The following is a 17,453-nucleotide window of genomic DNA, read 5'->3' as shown; positions in this document are numbered from 1 at the left end:
AAACAGGCAAGGAGTGCGGCCTGACTCCTGTGGCCAGAACCGGTAACGCACCCTCACCAGAGCAGGATTGGCCTCCCTGGTGCAGTACTTGGCCACAACCTCCTATATGAAGACAACAATCAAACCCCGGCCCTCAGTCCCCAGCAGCTGTGAAGCAACTGACCACGGCGGCGGTAAGACCTGCTACGCAGCAGAGGGTGCTAAGAATCTCTGGATCCGGACAAGCCGCTATTAGAATATGAACCTGGCAACGTTTAACGCTAGAACGTTATCTAGTGAGGCGAGTCTAGCAGTGCTATTAGAGGGCAGTAAATGGGATATACTAGGGCTCAGTGAAGTTAGAAAGCCAAAAGAAGCATACATAGTGCTGAAAAGTGGGCACGTCCTACGCTACCAGGGCTTAGCGGAGAGACTAGGAGTCGGATTCCTGATTAATAAGAATATAGCTGGTAACATACAGGAATTCTATAGCATTAACGAGAGGGTGGCAGGTCTTGTTGTGAAACTTCACAAGAGGTACAAAGTGAAGATCGTACAGGTCTACGCCCCTACATCCAGTCATGCTGACCAGGAAGTTGAAAGCTTCTACGAAGACGTGGAATCGGCGATGGGTACAGTGAAAACAAAATACACTATACACACAAGGTAGGCAAGAAGCAGGCTGGAGACAAGGCGGTGGGGGAATGTGGCATAGGCACTAGGAATAGCAGGGGAGAGTTATTAGTAGAGTTTGCGGAACAGAATACTATGCGCATAATGAATACCTTCTTCCGCGAGCGGAATAGCCGAAAGTGGACGTGGAGAAGCCCGAACGGCGAGACTAGAAATGAAATAGACCTCATACTCTGTGCTAACCCTGACATCATACAAGATGTGGACGTGCTCAGCAAGGTGCGCTGCAGTGACCATAGGATGGTAAGAACTCGAATTAGCCTAGACCTGAGGAGGGAACGGAAGAAACTGGTGGATATGAAGCCGATCAATGAGTTAGCGATAAGACAGAAAATAGAGGAATTCCAGATCAAGCTACAGAACAGGTATTCGGCTTTAACTCAGGAAGAGGACCTTAGTATTGAACATATGAACGACAATCTTGCGGGCATCATTAAGCAGTGTGCAATAGAAGTCGGTGGTAACTCCGTTAGACAGGATACCAGTAAGCTATCACAGGAGACGAAAGATCTGATCAAGAAACGCCAATGTATGAAAGCCTCTAACCCTACAGCTAGAATAAAACTGGCAGAACTTTCGAAGTTAATCAACAAGCGTAAGACAGCTGACATAAGGAAGTATAATATGGATAGAATTGAACATGCTCTCAGGAACGGAGGAAGCCTAAAAGGAGTGAAGAAGAAACTAGGAATAGGCAAGAATCAGATGTGTGCGTTGAGAGACAAAGCCGACAATATAGTTACTAATATGGATGAGATAGTTCAAGTGGCTGAGGAGTTTTATAGAGTTTTATACAAAACGAGTGGCACCCACGACGATAATGGAAGAGAGAATAGTCTAGAGTAATTCGAAATCCCACAGGTAACGCCGGAAGAAGTAAAGAAAGCCTTGGGAGATATGCAAAGGGGGAAGGCAGCTGAAGAGGATCAGGTAACAGCAGATTTGTTGAAGGATGGTGGGCAGATTGTTCTAGAGAAACTGGCCACCCTATATACACAATGCCTCATAACCTCGAGCATGCCGGAATCTTGGAAGAACGCTAACATAATCCTAATCCATAAGAAAGGGGACGCCAAAGACTTGAAAAATTATAGACCAAACAGCTTACTGTCAGTTGCCCACAAACTATTTACTAAGCTAATCGCAAATAGAATCTAGAACACCTTAGACTTCTGTCAAGCAAAGGACCAAGCAGGATTCCGTAAAGGCTACTCAACAATAGACCATATTCACACTATCAATCAGGTGATAGAGAAATGTGCGGAATATAACCAACCCTTATATATAGCTGTCATTGATTACGAGAAAGCGTTTGATTCTGTCGAAACCTCAGCAGTCATGGAGGCATTACGGAATCAGGGTGTAGACGAGCCGTATGTAAAAATACTGAAAGATATCTATAGCGGCTCCACAGCCACCATAGTCCTCCATAAAAAAAGCAACGAAATCCCAATAAAGAAAGGCGTCAGGCAGGGAGATACGATCTCTCCAATGCTATTCACAGCGTGTTTACAGGAGGTGTTCAGAGACCTGGTTTGGGAAGAATTGGGGATCAAAGTTAATGGAGAATATCTTAGCAACTTGCGATTCGCAGATGATATTGCCTTGCTTAGTAACTCCGGGGACCAATTGCAATGCATGCTCACTGACCTGGAGAGGCAAAGCAGAAGAGTGGGTCCAAAAATTAATCTGCAGAAAACTAAAGTAATGTTTAACAGTCTCGGAAGAGAACAGCAATTTACAATAGATAGCGAGGCACTGGAAGTGCTAAGGGAATACATCTACTTAGGGCAGGTAGTGACGGCGGATCCGGATCATGAGACAGAAATAATCAGAAGAATAAAAACGGGCTGGGGTGCGTTTGGCAGGCATTCTCAGGTCATGAACAGCTGGTTGCTATTATCCCTCAAGAGAAAAGTGTATAATAGCTGTGTATTACCAGTGCTCACCTACGGGGCAGAAACCTGGAGGCTTACGAAAAGGGTTCTACTTAAATTGAGGACGACGCAACGAGCTATGGAAAGAAGAATGATGGGTGTAACGTTAAGGGATAAGAAAAGAGCAGATTGGGTGAGGAAACAAACGCGAGTTAATGACATCTTAGTTGAAATCAAGAAAAAGAAATGGACATGGGCAGGACATGTAATGAGGAGGGAAGATAACCGATCGTCATTAAGGGTTACGGACTGGATTCCAAGGGAAGGGAAGCGTAGCAGGGGGCAGCAGAAAGTTAGGTGGGTGGATGTGATTAAGATGATTAAGAAGTTTGCAGGGACGACAAGGCCACAATTGGTACATGACCGGGGTTGTTGGAGAAGTATGGGAGAGGCCTTTGCCCTGGAGTGGGCGTAAGCATGATGATGATGATGATGATATTTAAACTGGTCCCATCCTGAGATTTCGTTCGAAGCACGCATGACTTTAAAAGTCACCGGATTTAATTTGTGAATTGCAACATGTGGCGTAAAGTATTTAGTTTAAAAGTTAATTAAGAAACAAATTATTGATTGGTCAGATATTCGCTTACATTGATGTGCATGTAATGTCTGCTTCTGAGAGTAATCTTGCTCAACAAGAACTAGAATTGTGCTACATTTCACGGGTGATCTTGAAAAATTCTGCTCCCAATAAGATAAAACACCCCGTACAACTAACTAAGCACGATAAAAGTGAAATGCTACCAGTCAGTAAAGCTGTGCACCCAATTACTTGTGCCTTCGACGCGCGTCTTCGCTTCTACACTGGCCGCGGCTGCGCACGGCGCGGCTGAGCGCAGCCGCGCCTCCTATCTCGACGGTAATCTGCAGTGGGTTCGAAGGCTAGCCTGCCCTGTACGGGGTGTCCAAGCTGACGTTAGCCAAACTACTCAACGAACGAAAAAAAGATTTTGAAAAACACGTCGCACGATACGATCTCAAGACCTACGCTGTTTGGTCGCCAAACCATTGACGACCAAATATCGTAGGCTTTATCGTTGTATCGCGCACCATGTTTCTTTTAAATATTTTTTTTTCGTTAAGCAGATTGGCTAAAGTTAGCTGAGAAACGCTCTATATAGGTGATGGTTTCGTGTGCTCTGTGCTCTTGCTCGCCTAGTTCGCTTTGAAGCGATAGGCATCAAGGAGGCACTGCTGTCGCTCTTCACGCCAGCATTTTTGACCTCGTATATACGCCATCATCGAGTGAGATGTGTTCATGTTTGCCTGTGCGTGAATAACACCGTGCTTGTTAATTTAGTTAGTAAGCGAACGCTTACATCAGTCTATACAGCTGACAGAGCTACTGACCTCACTGAGTACAGCTGTCTAATAATTTGTTATCGCAAACAATGCCTCGCCTTTGTTTCGCTTGTCTTTGTTTCGATCTCTGTCTGCACACACCAGAAGCACAGGACGCTGCTGCGCACCGCGAAGACACAATACAGTGAGTGAGTGAGTGAGTGAGTGAGTGAGTGAGTGAGTGAGTGAGTGAGTGAGTGAGTGAGTGAGTGAGTGAGTGAGTGAGTGAGTGAGTGAGTGAGTGAGTGACAGACACATAACTCCGCCTTCAAGGACGAGTGCTTCATCAGCAGTAAGGCTACGTTCACACTTGGGAAACCGCAAGCGGATGGAAAAGCCAAAGCGGCCGGATAATCTTTTTCGCGCATGTACAAAACGTTCACATTTGTTTCGCCACTGCAGCGGAAACCACTTCCGCTTTCTCACACATCTATCTAGTTTGCGTACGTTTGTCCGCGTGGTGGCACTGTTCATCACACTATTTCAAGACATACGTTCATTCATTGACCCATCAGTTACTAAAAGCTACCATTTCGCGCAACTGCGCGTGTCGTTTTTAACTTTCGTCCACCACGGAAGATAAACGAGACATAGTTTCGATAGCTTTGGCTAGTTGCTTTTTCTAAATATAGACAATGAGCAATGGAAAATGCTAAATTTTACGACCGGATGTTTACATGCGATTGCAGCTTCCGGTAAAGCGGAACGTCTTTCCGCTCCGCCTGGGCGAAAAAATCGGTCCGAGACCGATTTTTTCGCCGCCTGGTTTTCCGCCCGTTTCTCCGCCTAGGCGGGCGGATTTTGTCAAGTTTTTTCCGCTTCCGCCTGCTCCGACACCAAGTGTGAACGCAGCCTAAGTCCCCCCGTGGAGCTTAATCTCACCCGCAGGGCCTCTCGGTGAAGACGATGTAGTGCTGGTGTTCGGGGCCACGCTCCACGAACTTGATGCACGTGTGGTTCTCCCAGTGGCGCATCGCTTGCTTGAACAGCGCTCGGTGATCCCCTGCGTCGCACAGAGAGCAGTAACACGTCATGTCAGTCGCGGCTCCGAGTAGTCGAACACAGCGGATCCACTTGTAACACTCTGGCATTATATTCGCCAACAGAACGTAATGGCTTCTTTACTGCAGCAAACAATAGCGTCCGGATTACCGATCCCACAGCGCTAGAAAAGCTATGGGATCAGCGCCATGCACTCGTTCAAATTTGTGCTTCTGTGTCCTGCGCTACAATAAACGAGAGCAATAATACACCCACTTTGTGCCTGTTCTCCAGTCCTCGTCGTGATATATATTCACGCGATTTCAAGGCTTTATGCCCCACTGGACTGCGAAGGCGCGATAAGTTTCCACGCACTTGTGTCAACGACGCGTTTCCTGAGTCGCCAGTCAAAGATCTGCGTTTGCTTCCCGCAGCCTTTGCGAGGGCTCTGAAGGGCACTCCAGCGATGCTTCATGCGTGTTGGTATAAAGATGGTTTGAAACTTATGCGAGCGAATTGCGATGTGCAAGACGCACATATTGTCACACTGACCAAGTACATGCAGGAAAGCTGTGTTCAGTGGCTGGAAGCGAAAATTCAAGAGCCGAAGGATGGGACAAATACACCACTGGTGAGAGGACGTTCATATGGCACGAATAGCAGAAACGAATTCGATATTCAGGCTGGCTGCGTATATACAGGCGTCACTGGCAACAGATTAAAATTAAATTAAATTATGGGGTTTTACGTGCCAAAACCACTTTCTGATTATGAAGCACGCCGTAGTGGAGGACTCCGGAAATTTGGAACTGGCAATAGATTTCCGCGACCCTCTCGCCACGCAAGCGTCAGCGTGATACGCGCATCTGTTCGTGTACCCACTCTCATGTTGCACCAGGTGAAACTCGAGGTGTGTGTCATCCTCAGCGTTCCTCTCGCAAACACAGTTCTTCGCTGTCGCCAGCGGATGCGCAGCTGTCGCTAGTACGTTTTCACTACCTGCTGGTGAGGAGTCCCGTACACTGTATTTCTCGTAAGTTTCTGTTTGGATCAGCATGCCTAGGACCCGGGAGAGGATCGAAACGTCCACGTTGATATCGTTCCTATACAGAAGCTATAGAAGGGTGTATCATTACAGATGAAAATGGGCAAAAGTGCAGAAAGCAAGAACGGCTTAGAACTATACATGCACAACCTTAGAGCCCCGGACAAAAAAGCTTTAGGCGGAGGCCACCACTGTCGACGCGACTGTTAATGGGGCCCACGTATAAACAACAGAAGAAAGAACGAAAGAAAGAAGGAATCCATATACTGGCAGCGTCTCTTGTTGGCAGCGCACACTCACGCGCCATATTTTCGGGGCTGAACGTGCCACGCTCCACTGAAACTTTTTGCACGAAAGCTCGGCCGCTCTGAGGAGTTAGCCATGTAGCCTTTCGCACAGGCATCAGCAATTTGTTCTGCCATAGGGTTAACTGAGACGAACCACGCATGTAACGCTCATTTGAGGCTCACCCACGCACTAAGAGGACGGGTTGAATTGACAAAAAAAAAATAATAAATAACCCCAGTTAAACATCTCTCGTCGCGAAGTCTGCGCGCGCAGGGCCATAACAAAGCCCTCACTGTTCATCGATTTCCAATGTCGCTTTAGGCCGCGCCTAATTATAAACTGCACAGTGGCGTTCAGCCGATGCAACGAGCGCATGCACAAATACCAAGGCACCCGTTCCACCACACTTGGCGTTTAGAGCCGATTATAGTCCTCAGTGATGAAAAACAGAAAGAAAGAAAAAAAAGCAGACAAACTATTCAGAAGAAAATGATAAACACCGATACGGTGAACACGAACAAGCTTCGTCGAGCGTTTAGCGCAAGAACAACGAAGCAGCTAACGATATTAAAACAGACGAAAGACAAGAACGACTACACAAATGCATCATATTGGCTCTATAGAGAACCTGCATGGTTCAAGTGAGTGTATTTAAGTGCCGTGCTGAACTCGTTCTTTTGTTAACATATGGCTGGTGGCGCGCGGCTTTAGCGCTCGGGCACTGCCGCACGTTATCCCTCTTCATTGCACCAAAACAGCATGCTAGGTATTGCACCAGCAGAACATAGGCACAAACCGTTCCGATAGGGCGGAAGCAAAGGAGGGCCGCAGAGACAGTAAATGATGAAGTGCGGTACCGGACAGGGGGCGAGCGCTAGCGTGTATGTGAACGGCCTAGAAGGAAAGAAGAAAAAAAAAAGACTCGAGAAAGCAAGAAAAAGAAGAAAATCGCGACGGAACCACGGATCAAGTTAATCTACCCGCCCGTGCGCTGGTGCGAGCCCTGTAAAGCATGCCATGGCTGCCACGCGAACCTACGCGGCTTTGAAGGCCTCCCTTGCACGCGAATTCCATAAGCCTACCGGTTCAGGCGTGTACTATACAAGCAAGCTCACGCGTGCGCAGAAAATTACAAAAAAAAAGTAACGGCAGCAAGAAAACAAAAACATGTGACTTGACTGACTTGGCGTGAATGGTAAAAATAGCCTTTCTTCCCTTTTTTACTTGATGTCAATGAAGTCCTTCCACGACGGTGGCTTAATCTGTTCCCAGGCCACGTCGCACGCGGCGAATCAATCACTCGACGGGGATAAAGGGGGGCATCATCCGCCTCGGGCTCCTAAAGGCGGATGTTGTATGCCCACATCGCCCACTAAGTGTACGTAACAGTATGCGCTAAAGTGATCCATTCGACTTCCGTGCGGGCTTTAGAGAAGCACTGCATGTTGTATAGCCCTCAATTCTACATTTCGTTCTGTCACATTATCGGGAAACGAGAAGGCTTATATGGGCTCGAAACTTGGGGACTTTACTTTTTAACACCCAAATGAATCCGAATTCTGCATCCGGCCACCATCGATATACACTCCTACACAACACACATCGACCAGTTAGTGAGGTTTAAGTATATCATACGCGAAATTCGACTGCATACGACCTCTTGCGCGCATAGGCTAAGCAGCGTTATGGATTCCTGTCCTTTTATTGGTCCTGTCCAGCCATATATATAAATTAAAGTAAAAATGCCAAGAAATACTGTCCGCTTCTCTCGCACCCATCTCTTCCAGTGGAAATTTGGCTACAGCGCTTCTGTACAACCACACGTTCTCACCCAAGCCTTCGGCCACGATCACTCGCCAGCTGATTGATAATTTAGATGTTCTTGCTTCAACATCGTCAATTAGTACTTCTGCTCCACCTTCCCATGATGTACAGGCAAAAAGCTCTCATTGTCCTGGACGACCAAGTTCTAGGCCTGGCAGAGGACAATACGCTTGAGAGCGAATAGCATGTCTTCCCAGGCGTTTGTTAACCGAACAGGTTACCAGTTCGCTACCCGTAATGTAAATCTTTTCTTCGCTGATGAGAAACAGAAGCCCTGCGTGTTTGTACGCCGGAGTCGGTCAAACCAAGCGAGTTATCACTGGAATCAAAAAAGAAGAATGAAAAAGAAGTCGATGTGCCTCCGCCATTGCAGGCGAAATTAGTCTGCCATCGACGAATCCGCCATAGTATGGTACTTTCTTGTGAATCTAGCTATATCTAACTGACGCCGTTTGCCCTTAATTTATCGCACTCGTTGAGCCAACTTTGCTCCGCCATTCACTGCACTCTCACGACTCTTACTCTTTTTCAGTTGGCATTGTACCGGCAGCCTACAGTTGGTAGAAGTGGTAGAGACTTCTTTGTTTCTCAGTTGCACCTATATTACGAATATAGTGATACCGCTGCAACTACAACTTCGTTGTTGTTTGTTGTTGTTGTTGTTGCGAAATCCAGAGAACTCGATAAAAATGAGCTTCAGTACGGCGGAGGCTTGCTGTGGCGTGAGGAAACGAAACGATCGCACCATGCTTATCATTCGTACGTTTGCGCGCGTTCAACCTGATAAAGCACTTTCTCCTACAGGACATGCACGTCGTACATCGTCACTGCCCGCCTGAGCGCGGGTCCAGGAATCAGCCGGTTTATCGTTTATTCAAACAGGGCTCTGCATTACGGAGCTGCCAACCGGGATGCGTGAAACATGCGGGCACATTCCGTGGACAAACACGCTTTATAATTGTTGCAGCGCCTAAAAAGAAGCTCACCAGGTGACATGAGATGAGCTTGAACATTGATACGACATGTTCGCAGGTCTCTGCGCACACATGTAAAACAGGGTAGAACGAGGACGGACGTGGAAAATGCGGGCCCGAACATAAAAAAAAAAATTATCAATGCCGAGACACATACGTACACGTGAGTGTTTCAAAGAAAGAGTTAATCAAGAATTCCACGGAACACCGTGCGTTTATGCAAAAGCTTGAGGAATACAACAAGTCACAGAATCATGCAAAAAAATACAGTTTGACGTTTCATCATCTTCGTTCAGATCCTTTTCACATTGACTTTTTCTTGACTTACAAAGTTCATGACTTGCTGAGGGATCTGTACAAGTCTCCAGACGCCAAACTTGGTGTTTTTGGGGGCATTTTTCCGTGACCTGTCGCAAGAATAACGAAGAGTTAGCTAAAAAAATATCTGTGCAGTGCAACGATTTCGAAGTTTTCCTTCTTTCGGTACCCGCGGTGGTTGCTCAGTGGCTATGGTGTTGGGCTGCTGAGCACGAGGTCGCGGGATTGAATCCTGGCCACGGCAGTCGCATTTCGATGGGAGAGAAGTGCGAACGTGTACTTAGATTTATGTGCCCGTTAGGGAACCCCAGGTGGTCAAAATTTCCGGAGTCCTCCACTGCGGCGTGCCTCATAATCAGAAAGTGCTTTTGGCATGTAAAGCCCCATAATTTAATTTTAATACTTCTTTCGGCGACATTTTTATTCGCTCTGGTGGCCATTAGAAAGACTATTTACTTAACTGAACACGTTTCAATCCCGGAACTGAAGCCAGTGAGTGCGCTCAAACCATGTCCACTTAGTAGGTACATTCGAGAGAGAAAATTGACAGCTTCCATTAAACTAGTTCTCTCTGTAATTTTGAGATGTTTGACTGCAAACATGTGCCAAATATATTTGTCGCTACACTTATTTGCCTTAACTATCACGCACTGCGATCGAGGAAGAAAAGAAGAACCCATATCGAGCCCAGTGCTTTTTGTGGTAGAGCTTGTGTACGAATATCTCGAAACTGGATTGAACCAAACATGACTGCTCACTAGAGGGTTTCAATTCCACAGCTGCAACGTTATGTCTAAGTTAGTTAGTTTAAAGCGTTCACGTGTAGATTCCCACAATTCTGATGCTTTCGGCGGCGACCTAAAGATATGTGAATTCGCACTTGCAAAACACCTTAACGTCGTTTTCTTATGGCCTACATGCTTTTCAATAACCCGGTACTTCTTCGCTAAGCGGTGAAAACGTCGGAAGACTCGCAGAAATATTCCATTGTCGTAGCTAGCGACACACAGCACGATGAATCTGACATGTACGGAGGAAAATCGAAAGTGCCAATCTCTACATATCGCGGTTAGGACTGGCGCTATTGAAACTCTGCGAGATGAGCGAACCCAGCGCTCTCTCATAAACTTTATGATCTATATATACGTTCACTTCTTCCTTCTTTCCACGCAGCCCACTCTTTTTGCCTTCGACACCGGCGTTCTCTCGCATTATATCATTGCCACTCATAAATGGCGGTTCCGCCGACACGGCCCCGATCCCGTGGGAGAAGTCTCGGTTCGCGCTGACAGCGTGATTAAAACGTCCATCGCTTGCCGTTTAAACACGTCACCCCCGTTTCGCTATACGCGAGGTTTGAAAGGACTGTCGTCGACAGCGGAGAGCAGCGTACATAGGGGATCAAACTGCGACAAGGGTGTCGTCCGTTCGCTATTTTTGCTAGTACCTAAGCATCGATTAGCGTATAATAATAATATTATAGACGCGCGAACACGCTTTCGGTTCAATACGTTTGGTATTGCTACCGACGAAAGTGTCAAAGCCGGAATCAACATGTGCTACCACTCGTGACAGCGTAGGCTTGCTAGCAAGCAACTATCGTAAGGCATCGTGTTTGAAACAATGATTGATTGTTACGGCGTAATATGCCAAATGAACCGAAGAGACGCTGCTGCTGAGGGCTCTGGATAAATTCGCAGCACTTGATTTTCCACAAAAGCGCGGAACACGAGTGTTCTTGCATTAGGGCCCCATCTGAATACGGCCACAGTGTCATGAATATTATCCTGCTGCCATTACTGCTAACAATAAGAGCGGATCAACTACAAACACCCTGTCCTTAAAGGTATAATCGAAGCGCAATCTAGAGGAGTTCTTGTAGGAAACAATGTGGCGTTAACGACAATGCTCTACCATTTATCTGTCGACCGTATAGTATGCAGTGATTTTCATTAAATGGTTGTTAGTTGCAGCGCTGGTGTTTGCCTGCTTATCTACGTCCCCTGTTGGCGTTTGGCTCGGAAGATGCGATAGTCTGCGGTGACCGTGACCTGCTGTAATAGTCTGTCTGTGCTCAATTCCCTTCTCTCTACTTTCTTCTTATCTTCCCACCTCCCCCTCGCCTGTTCCACAGCGTATACAGCAGTAAACCAGATATTCCCCTCTGGTTAACCTCCCCGCCTTTCTCCTTTCCACGGCGGCCGCATTTCGATGGGGGCGAAATGCGAAAATACCCGTGTGCTTAGATTTAGGTGCACGTTAAAGAACCCCAGGTGGTCCAAATTTCCGGAGTCCTCCACTACGGCGTGCCTCATAATCAGAAAGTGGTTTTGGCACGTAAAACCCCAAATATTATTATATATTATTATATTTCTCCTTTCAGGCACTCTGATTCCTTTGATTGGCGCTACATTCGATATTTCCCTCGCGCATCTTGATCTCGCAAACATGCAAGCAGTCGCGCGGGTGGCAGCTTTGTTAAATATTAGCAGCCACTTAAGAGCTCTACAACCTTTAACGCCACAGGAAGAGACGCTGATCACGTCGTGAGTCCAGTATTTCTCCTCGAAAGAGTCGTCCAGGTACCATACCACGGACGGAATCTCAGATACAGGTGGCGTTGGAGGAGAGCCGGCGCTTGGTCCCTATACAGTTACATGCATTATTTCCCTTCAGAACTTTGCAAATATTATGCACTTAACGGTGCTGTATCCTTGCTCAAATTTAGCACGAAGATCGGATTTTAAGGGCCCAGTCGCTCAATATAACACCCGGCACCGTTACCTGCTTGGCTTGTCAAGAAAAAATGCGAAGTCCTCTTCATGTCCACATCGCACTTCCCCAGTGATTAATGGAAGCCAATCTGAAAGGCTTGTGCTTTGCCATAAAGCAGGCGCTGGAAGTGACCAGGTGAGGTTATAGCTGTCATATTTTTTACATTACTCACTGCGATGGTCGCAGGGAGAAGGCAAATTCACTTTTTATTCTTTTATTTTTTTACAAGCCAGGCACATATAACAGTGCCAAATCATATATTGAACAATACGGATCAGGAAATGCGATGTTGCTGAGAAAATCTCGCAGCAACAGAGCAGCCGTGCGTTTAAGGAAAAGCTCACCGCTAGAAGGAAAAATATTTTCTTGAAGGGAGAGAGTGCAGGTCACTGTGCAAAGCCGACACCCACGCGCCGACGCGCTTACGTCAGAGGCGCATGCTGACGTAAAGAAATTCGGCAGTGCAGTTTCAGCTTTTCTGCAAGCTACATTCGGCGAATCGACGCCAGAATTTTACTTCCGCTCCACACTACACTGAGGATAGATAAACTCGACGTTAGGCTTTGTTTATACTCACGGTGTCTTCCACGCTTCGTGATCACGGAGTCTCTCGCACAGAAAAGACCCAGCGCTTCGGCGTGTATACCAACAACAGTGGCGCGAAAAAAAGTGTTTGAAGGAAACAGCGCAACAGACACAGGAGTCGTTATTGACTTTGCAGATTTCGAACAGTATAGAATCGACAAAAGGATGTTGAACGAAACCAGGAAGCCGCGGTCGAAGCTAGACTGAATCTGGAAGCTCCCCCGCCCTCCTTCGCGTATATGGTGCACGCGACGCAGGACGAGACGTATACATCGAGTCGAGAAGAAAACTTACGGCGAGACACGCGTGGGCAAACGTTTGAATAAACAACATCGCCAGACACCGAGGAACAAGAAAGCGTGCACATGAGAGCGCGTGTACGTATTGAACGAGAGGTGTTAAGAACGGAATTACGGAATTAAGAACGTGCGGTGTTAAGAACGGCCCAGCTGAGGTGCAAGTTTTGCCAGCCAGTTGCGACAGCGGCGTCAACTTTCCTGGAATGCCACCGCAAACCTCTAGCCACGGCGTGACTAAGTCGACTGTGTGTGGAGAAAAATGCGCGCGTCCTCGATTCTCCGTCGCTGGAGCCAAGGTGAGTTCGACGAAGCAGGCTTTGTGCGTGAACACGACACCGCCTACCCGGTCTGCCGCGGCAGGGGGAGTCCCCGAGGGAACGTAGTTCGGGGACCATTCCAACGCACCGTTCAAGACGCAAGACAATGGGCAACCGGCCGCGCTGCGGGGGTCAGCTCGGGGAATAAAAGGCACCTTTCCTGACGTAAACCCCCTAGTTCTACGAAGTCCGTCTGACGTCGTTTAAGGACCGTGAACCTGTGTGGAAGTGTGTGTGTGTAATCCCTCGCGCAGAGAGGAGACTTGTTTACGATGACTGGTCGAACGTTTCCCTCACCTTGGGATCAAGGGAGGACCGAGTGTTTATAAACAGCAGTTGTGTGACCGCTCAGTGTACTTTCTCTCGCAGTCATGCTAGACTGCTGAACTGCAACGTCCTTATGCAGATACTGTAAATAAACCCATATTCCCCGTTCTCGATGAGAAACAGTCCTTCCCTTCAACAACGTCCTCAGCGTGGATAAGTTGGAAGACGGCATAGGCCAGCTACCATCTAATTCATGCTCGGTTCCAATATTCACAACTGGTTACGAACGGTGGGATTGAGTCCCCAATCCTTACAACTGGTGGCAGCGGTGGGATTGAGCCCCCCAATCCTAACAACTGGTGCCAGCGGTGGGATGGACTTCGCGACGTGCTCCTGTGTCTGCGGTGAGTGCTTGGTTCTTGCTTTGACTCTCTAGGCTTCATTTTGTGGTTGTTCTCTTTAGAACAGTTGTGAAGCTAGATTGTTGAGTGTTAGCTAGGTTTAGCGAGCAGGACCAAGGCAGTAAAGCAGCAATCATGGAGTTAAGGACACTGCTGAGAGACGAATTGTTGATTGTTGGTTAGGAACTGGGCCCAGATGTACGCAAAGAAAGCTAAAAGCGGAATTATTGGAGATAATTTCTGAACAGGCCAGTGAGGAAGAAATTGAAATGTGGGTGGAACTTCTGAAAAAAGAGAGAAACGGGACAGAGAGAGAGAAGAACGGGAGAAAGAAGAATGGGACAGAAAAGAACGGGACAGAGAGAGCGGGGAACGTGATAAAGATCGCGAGTTCAGAAAAATGCAACTTTAACTTGAAAGCAAACATTTGGAGTTGTCTCAAGGAAGTTAAGGGGCTCTGAGACGATCAAGTGAGGCAGAATCATACCGCATGGACAGGCTATTAAAGCCATTTGAGCTCGGGACCGACATAGGCTTGTTCCTAAGCAATTTTGAAAGGACTTGCGAGAAGATGAACTTTGGTCCGAGTACATGGTCACAGCCGTTGCTGCCTATGTTGCCGTGTGAGGCGGCGGAAGTAATCGCCAGACTCAGTGCACAGGATGCATATGATTATGCGAAAGTTAAGGCTAGTCTCCTGAAGAAATACTGCCTTTCAGCCGAAGCTTTACAGCAAAGGTTTAGGAACATAGGCAAGGAAGATAGCGAGAGGTATCCGGAGTTTGCATACGTCGTAAAGGCCAACCTAGTCGAGTGGCCTCAAAGCGCGGAGGCGTACGAGAGCAGAGACAGGATCAGTGAATGCATGTGTCTAGAGCAGTTTTACAAAAGCATCCCAGCATCTGTGAAGCTGTGGGTGCAAGACAGAGGGAATGTAAGCACTGTGAAAGGGGCGGCTGAATTAGCTGAAGAGTACGCAACGCGTAGAAAGTTGAACGCCGAGGAAGGAAATCAGGACGGTCGAAATGGATCGTGGAAACCATTTCCGTTCAAAACGGGTTCGCAGACTAGACGATCATAGCCTGTAGACGTGGAGGAAAAGCCCGCAGAAAAGAGCCAGGAGAAACCTAACGGCGAAACTGTAAAAAAAGAGCAGAAAAGAAAATTCGAATCTTTTAGACCGATCCGCTGCTATAAGTGCCACAAACTGGGACATATCGGTGTGAACTGCGGAAAACCTAGCGTAGTTTTTTCCTACGTAGATGAAAAACACGAGAATATGGAACTTTTAAGCCCGTATCTTCACCTTTCCTGACGTAAAGCCCCGAGTTCTACGTAGTCCGTCTGACGTCGGTTGAGGACCGTGAATCTGTGTGGAAGTGTGTGTGTGTAATCCCTCGCTCGGAGAGGAGACTTGTTTACGATGACTGGTCGAACGTTTCCCTCACCTTGGGATCGAGGGAGGACCGAGTGTTTATAAACTGCTGTTGTGCGGCCGCTCAGTGTACTTTCTCTCGCAGTCATGCTAGACTGATGAACTGCAACGTCCTTATGTAGATACTGTAAATAAACCCATATTCCTCGTTCTCAATGAGAAGCAGCCCTTCCCTTCATCAACGTCCTCAGCGTGGACACGTTGGACGACGGCATGGGTCAGCTACCATCTAATTCATGCCCGACTCCAATCTTGAGCGCTGGTTACGAACGGTGGGATTGAGCCCCCAATCCTTACAGCGGTTAAACGAGTCCGGCATTCGTGCACGAAAGAGGGAGAAAAAGAACCGTCTGCCTGAGGTTGACGACTCTTACAGACCGCTCTTGAGACGCGGTTCAATACGCGTATAGAAATGAAGAATATAGTAAAGTGGCACACGCGGGCGCGCGAAATTGGACAAGAGGGCAGCGGTTGGAGGGTGCAGAACGGTTGGCGCTATTTGCTTTCTAAGAGGTCCCTTCGCGCGTCTGATTGTTGCACATGCTTTCTCATTTTTCGGACGCCGTTGCCAAAATCCGCTACATTTATGCGCTGTCTTCGGTTTCATTGTTTCTATGGTTGGGCGGATCAAAATAACTTTTTTATAGATATGGCGCCAACGAACTAGCCGTAAGCAACCTCTCCGTTGCGTTAGGTACGTATCAGACATTGCAATTATCAGGCTTTCCTTGCAGTGTCCCATTGTCGATACAAACAAACTTCAAGTAACTTTACAAACTAGATGAATACTCGCCCTGCAGCTTAACACACGCTGTAGCGATGTAGTACAAGTAAACCGGTGCTCAATAAACGCCGCTGTGCCGCGTTTCTAAGCAATTATGAACGCCGCGAATGCTGCAATAAGAAACACCCCCATGCCAGACAGTACACAAATGTAAGAGAGAAAAGACGTCACACCACCGTGTTCTCGTGGTGCGCCTCGGGCTATTAAAATACGCGCGGAGAGGACATGGTAGTGCGAGGAAATCGGGCTCAATTTATAATGCAAGCCTTTTCGCACCACAGCGTTGAATTACGGCCTGATATAGCATATATTATGCCCGCCCGAGACGAAGCTGGCCACCCGCTTCCTGGCGTTAATTAGTTTTTTTTTCTTTTTTATAAGGCCTCCCCATACCTTGACCACCCCGATTCTGCATGCAGCCTCCTCTGCAAAGCTCGGACGCCTCTATTAATACGGCGATAGTTACGCGTTCTCGAAAAGGCACGCTCATATGAGTTATCCTAGCGTTCCAGTACAGCTTTCAGCATAATCAAATAATTTTCTCTGGGAGTTCATCATTCCTACCAGTTTCAAAGTTCATTTTCAGAGTACGGGCATCCCAGGAGGTCAGCTGACCAGCATGCTTCCAGTCAAGCGATAGGATAGCTAGCATGCTTCTACGTGGCGTCGTTTATATCACATCCTAAAGGTTACTTGCTGCGGTTGCTCAGTGGCTACGGTGTTGCGCTTCTGAGCGCGAGGTCACTGATTCAATTCCCGGACTTCGCACGGTCGTATACTCCGAAGGAAGCGGAATGCAAAGGCGCTCGTGTACGTACGTGTGGTGCACGTTAATCACCACGGTGGTGAAAATTTTCTCGGATCTGCCCACTAAGATGCAGATTCCCTCATAGCACACTATGCAGTTTTGGCACGCTAAATTCCACAATTAAATTTTTTTTAACTTCCAACACTCTTAGGCAAATGTACACCCTTTGGCGTGTATACATGCCCCACAACAATCATCGTCATCTGCCTTGCTTGCGTTTCCTTTTTGAAATGCTGTGTGGTAGTCCGACATACGAGCAGTCGGCAATCTCGACACTGTTAAAGGAAAATGCTATCTCGTTAACCTTATTAAAGCTCAAATGTACGCAGGCAAGCGGTTATCCGTTATCATAAGTGACAGCTGCGAAAACATGCGAGCCAAACGACTACACTAGAACAGGCG

General features: G+C 47.4%; 1 protein-coding gene across 1 annotated transcript in view; it reads right to left on the bottom strand.

The window, feature by feature from the left end:
• Positions 1–17,453, bottom strand: part of tok (tolkin) — an 897,857-nt gene that overhangs the window by 322,317 nt on the left and 558,087 nt on the right. The window contains exon 4 of the mRNA XM_070528278.1: positions 4,833–4,953. Coding sequence (XP_070384379.1) covers positions 4,833–4,953 — 121 coding nt within the window. The remainder of the gene's footprint in view (positions 1–4,832; positions 4,954–17,453) is intronic.

Source organism: Dermacentor albipictus, unplaced genomic scaffold (genome assembly GCF_038994185.2).
Source record: "Dermacentor albipictus isolate Rhodes 1998 colony unplaced genomic scaffold, USDA_Dalb.pri_finalv2 scaffold_11, whole genome shotgun sequence".
Classification (NCBI taxonomy): Eukaryota; Metazoa; Arthropoda; class Arachnida; order Ixodida; family Ixodidae; genus Dermacentor; species Dermacentor albipictus.
Note: the sequence above shows the minus strand (reverse complement) of the source record. Positions and strands in the feature narration are given on the sequence as shown.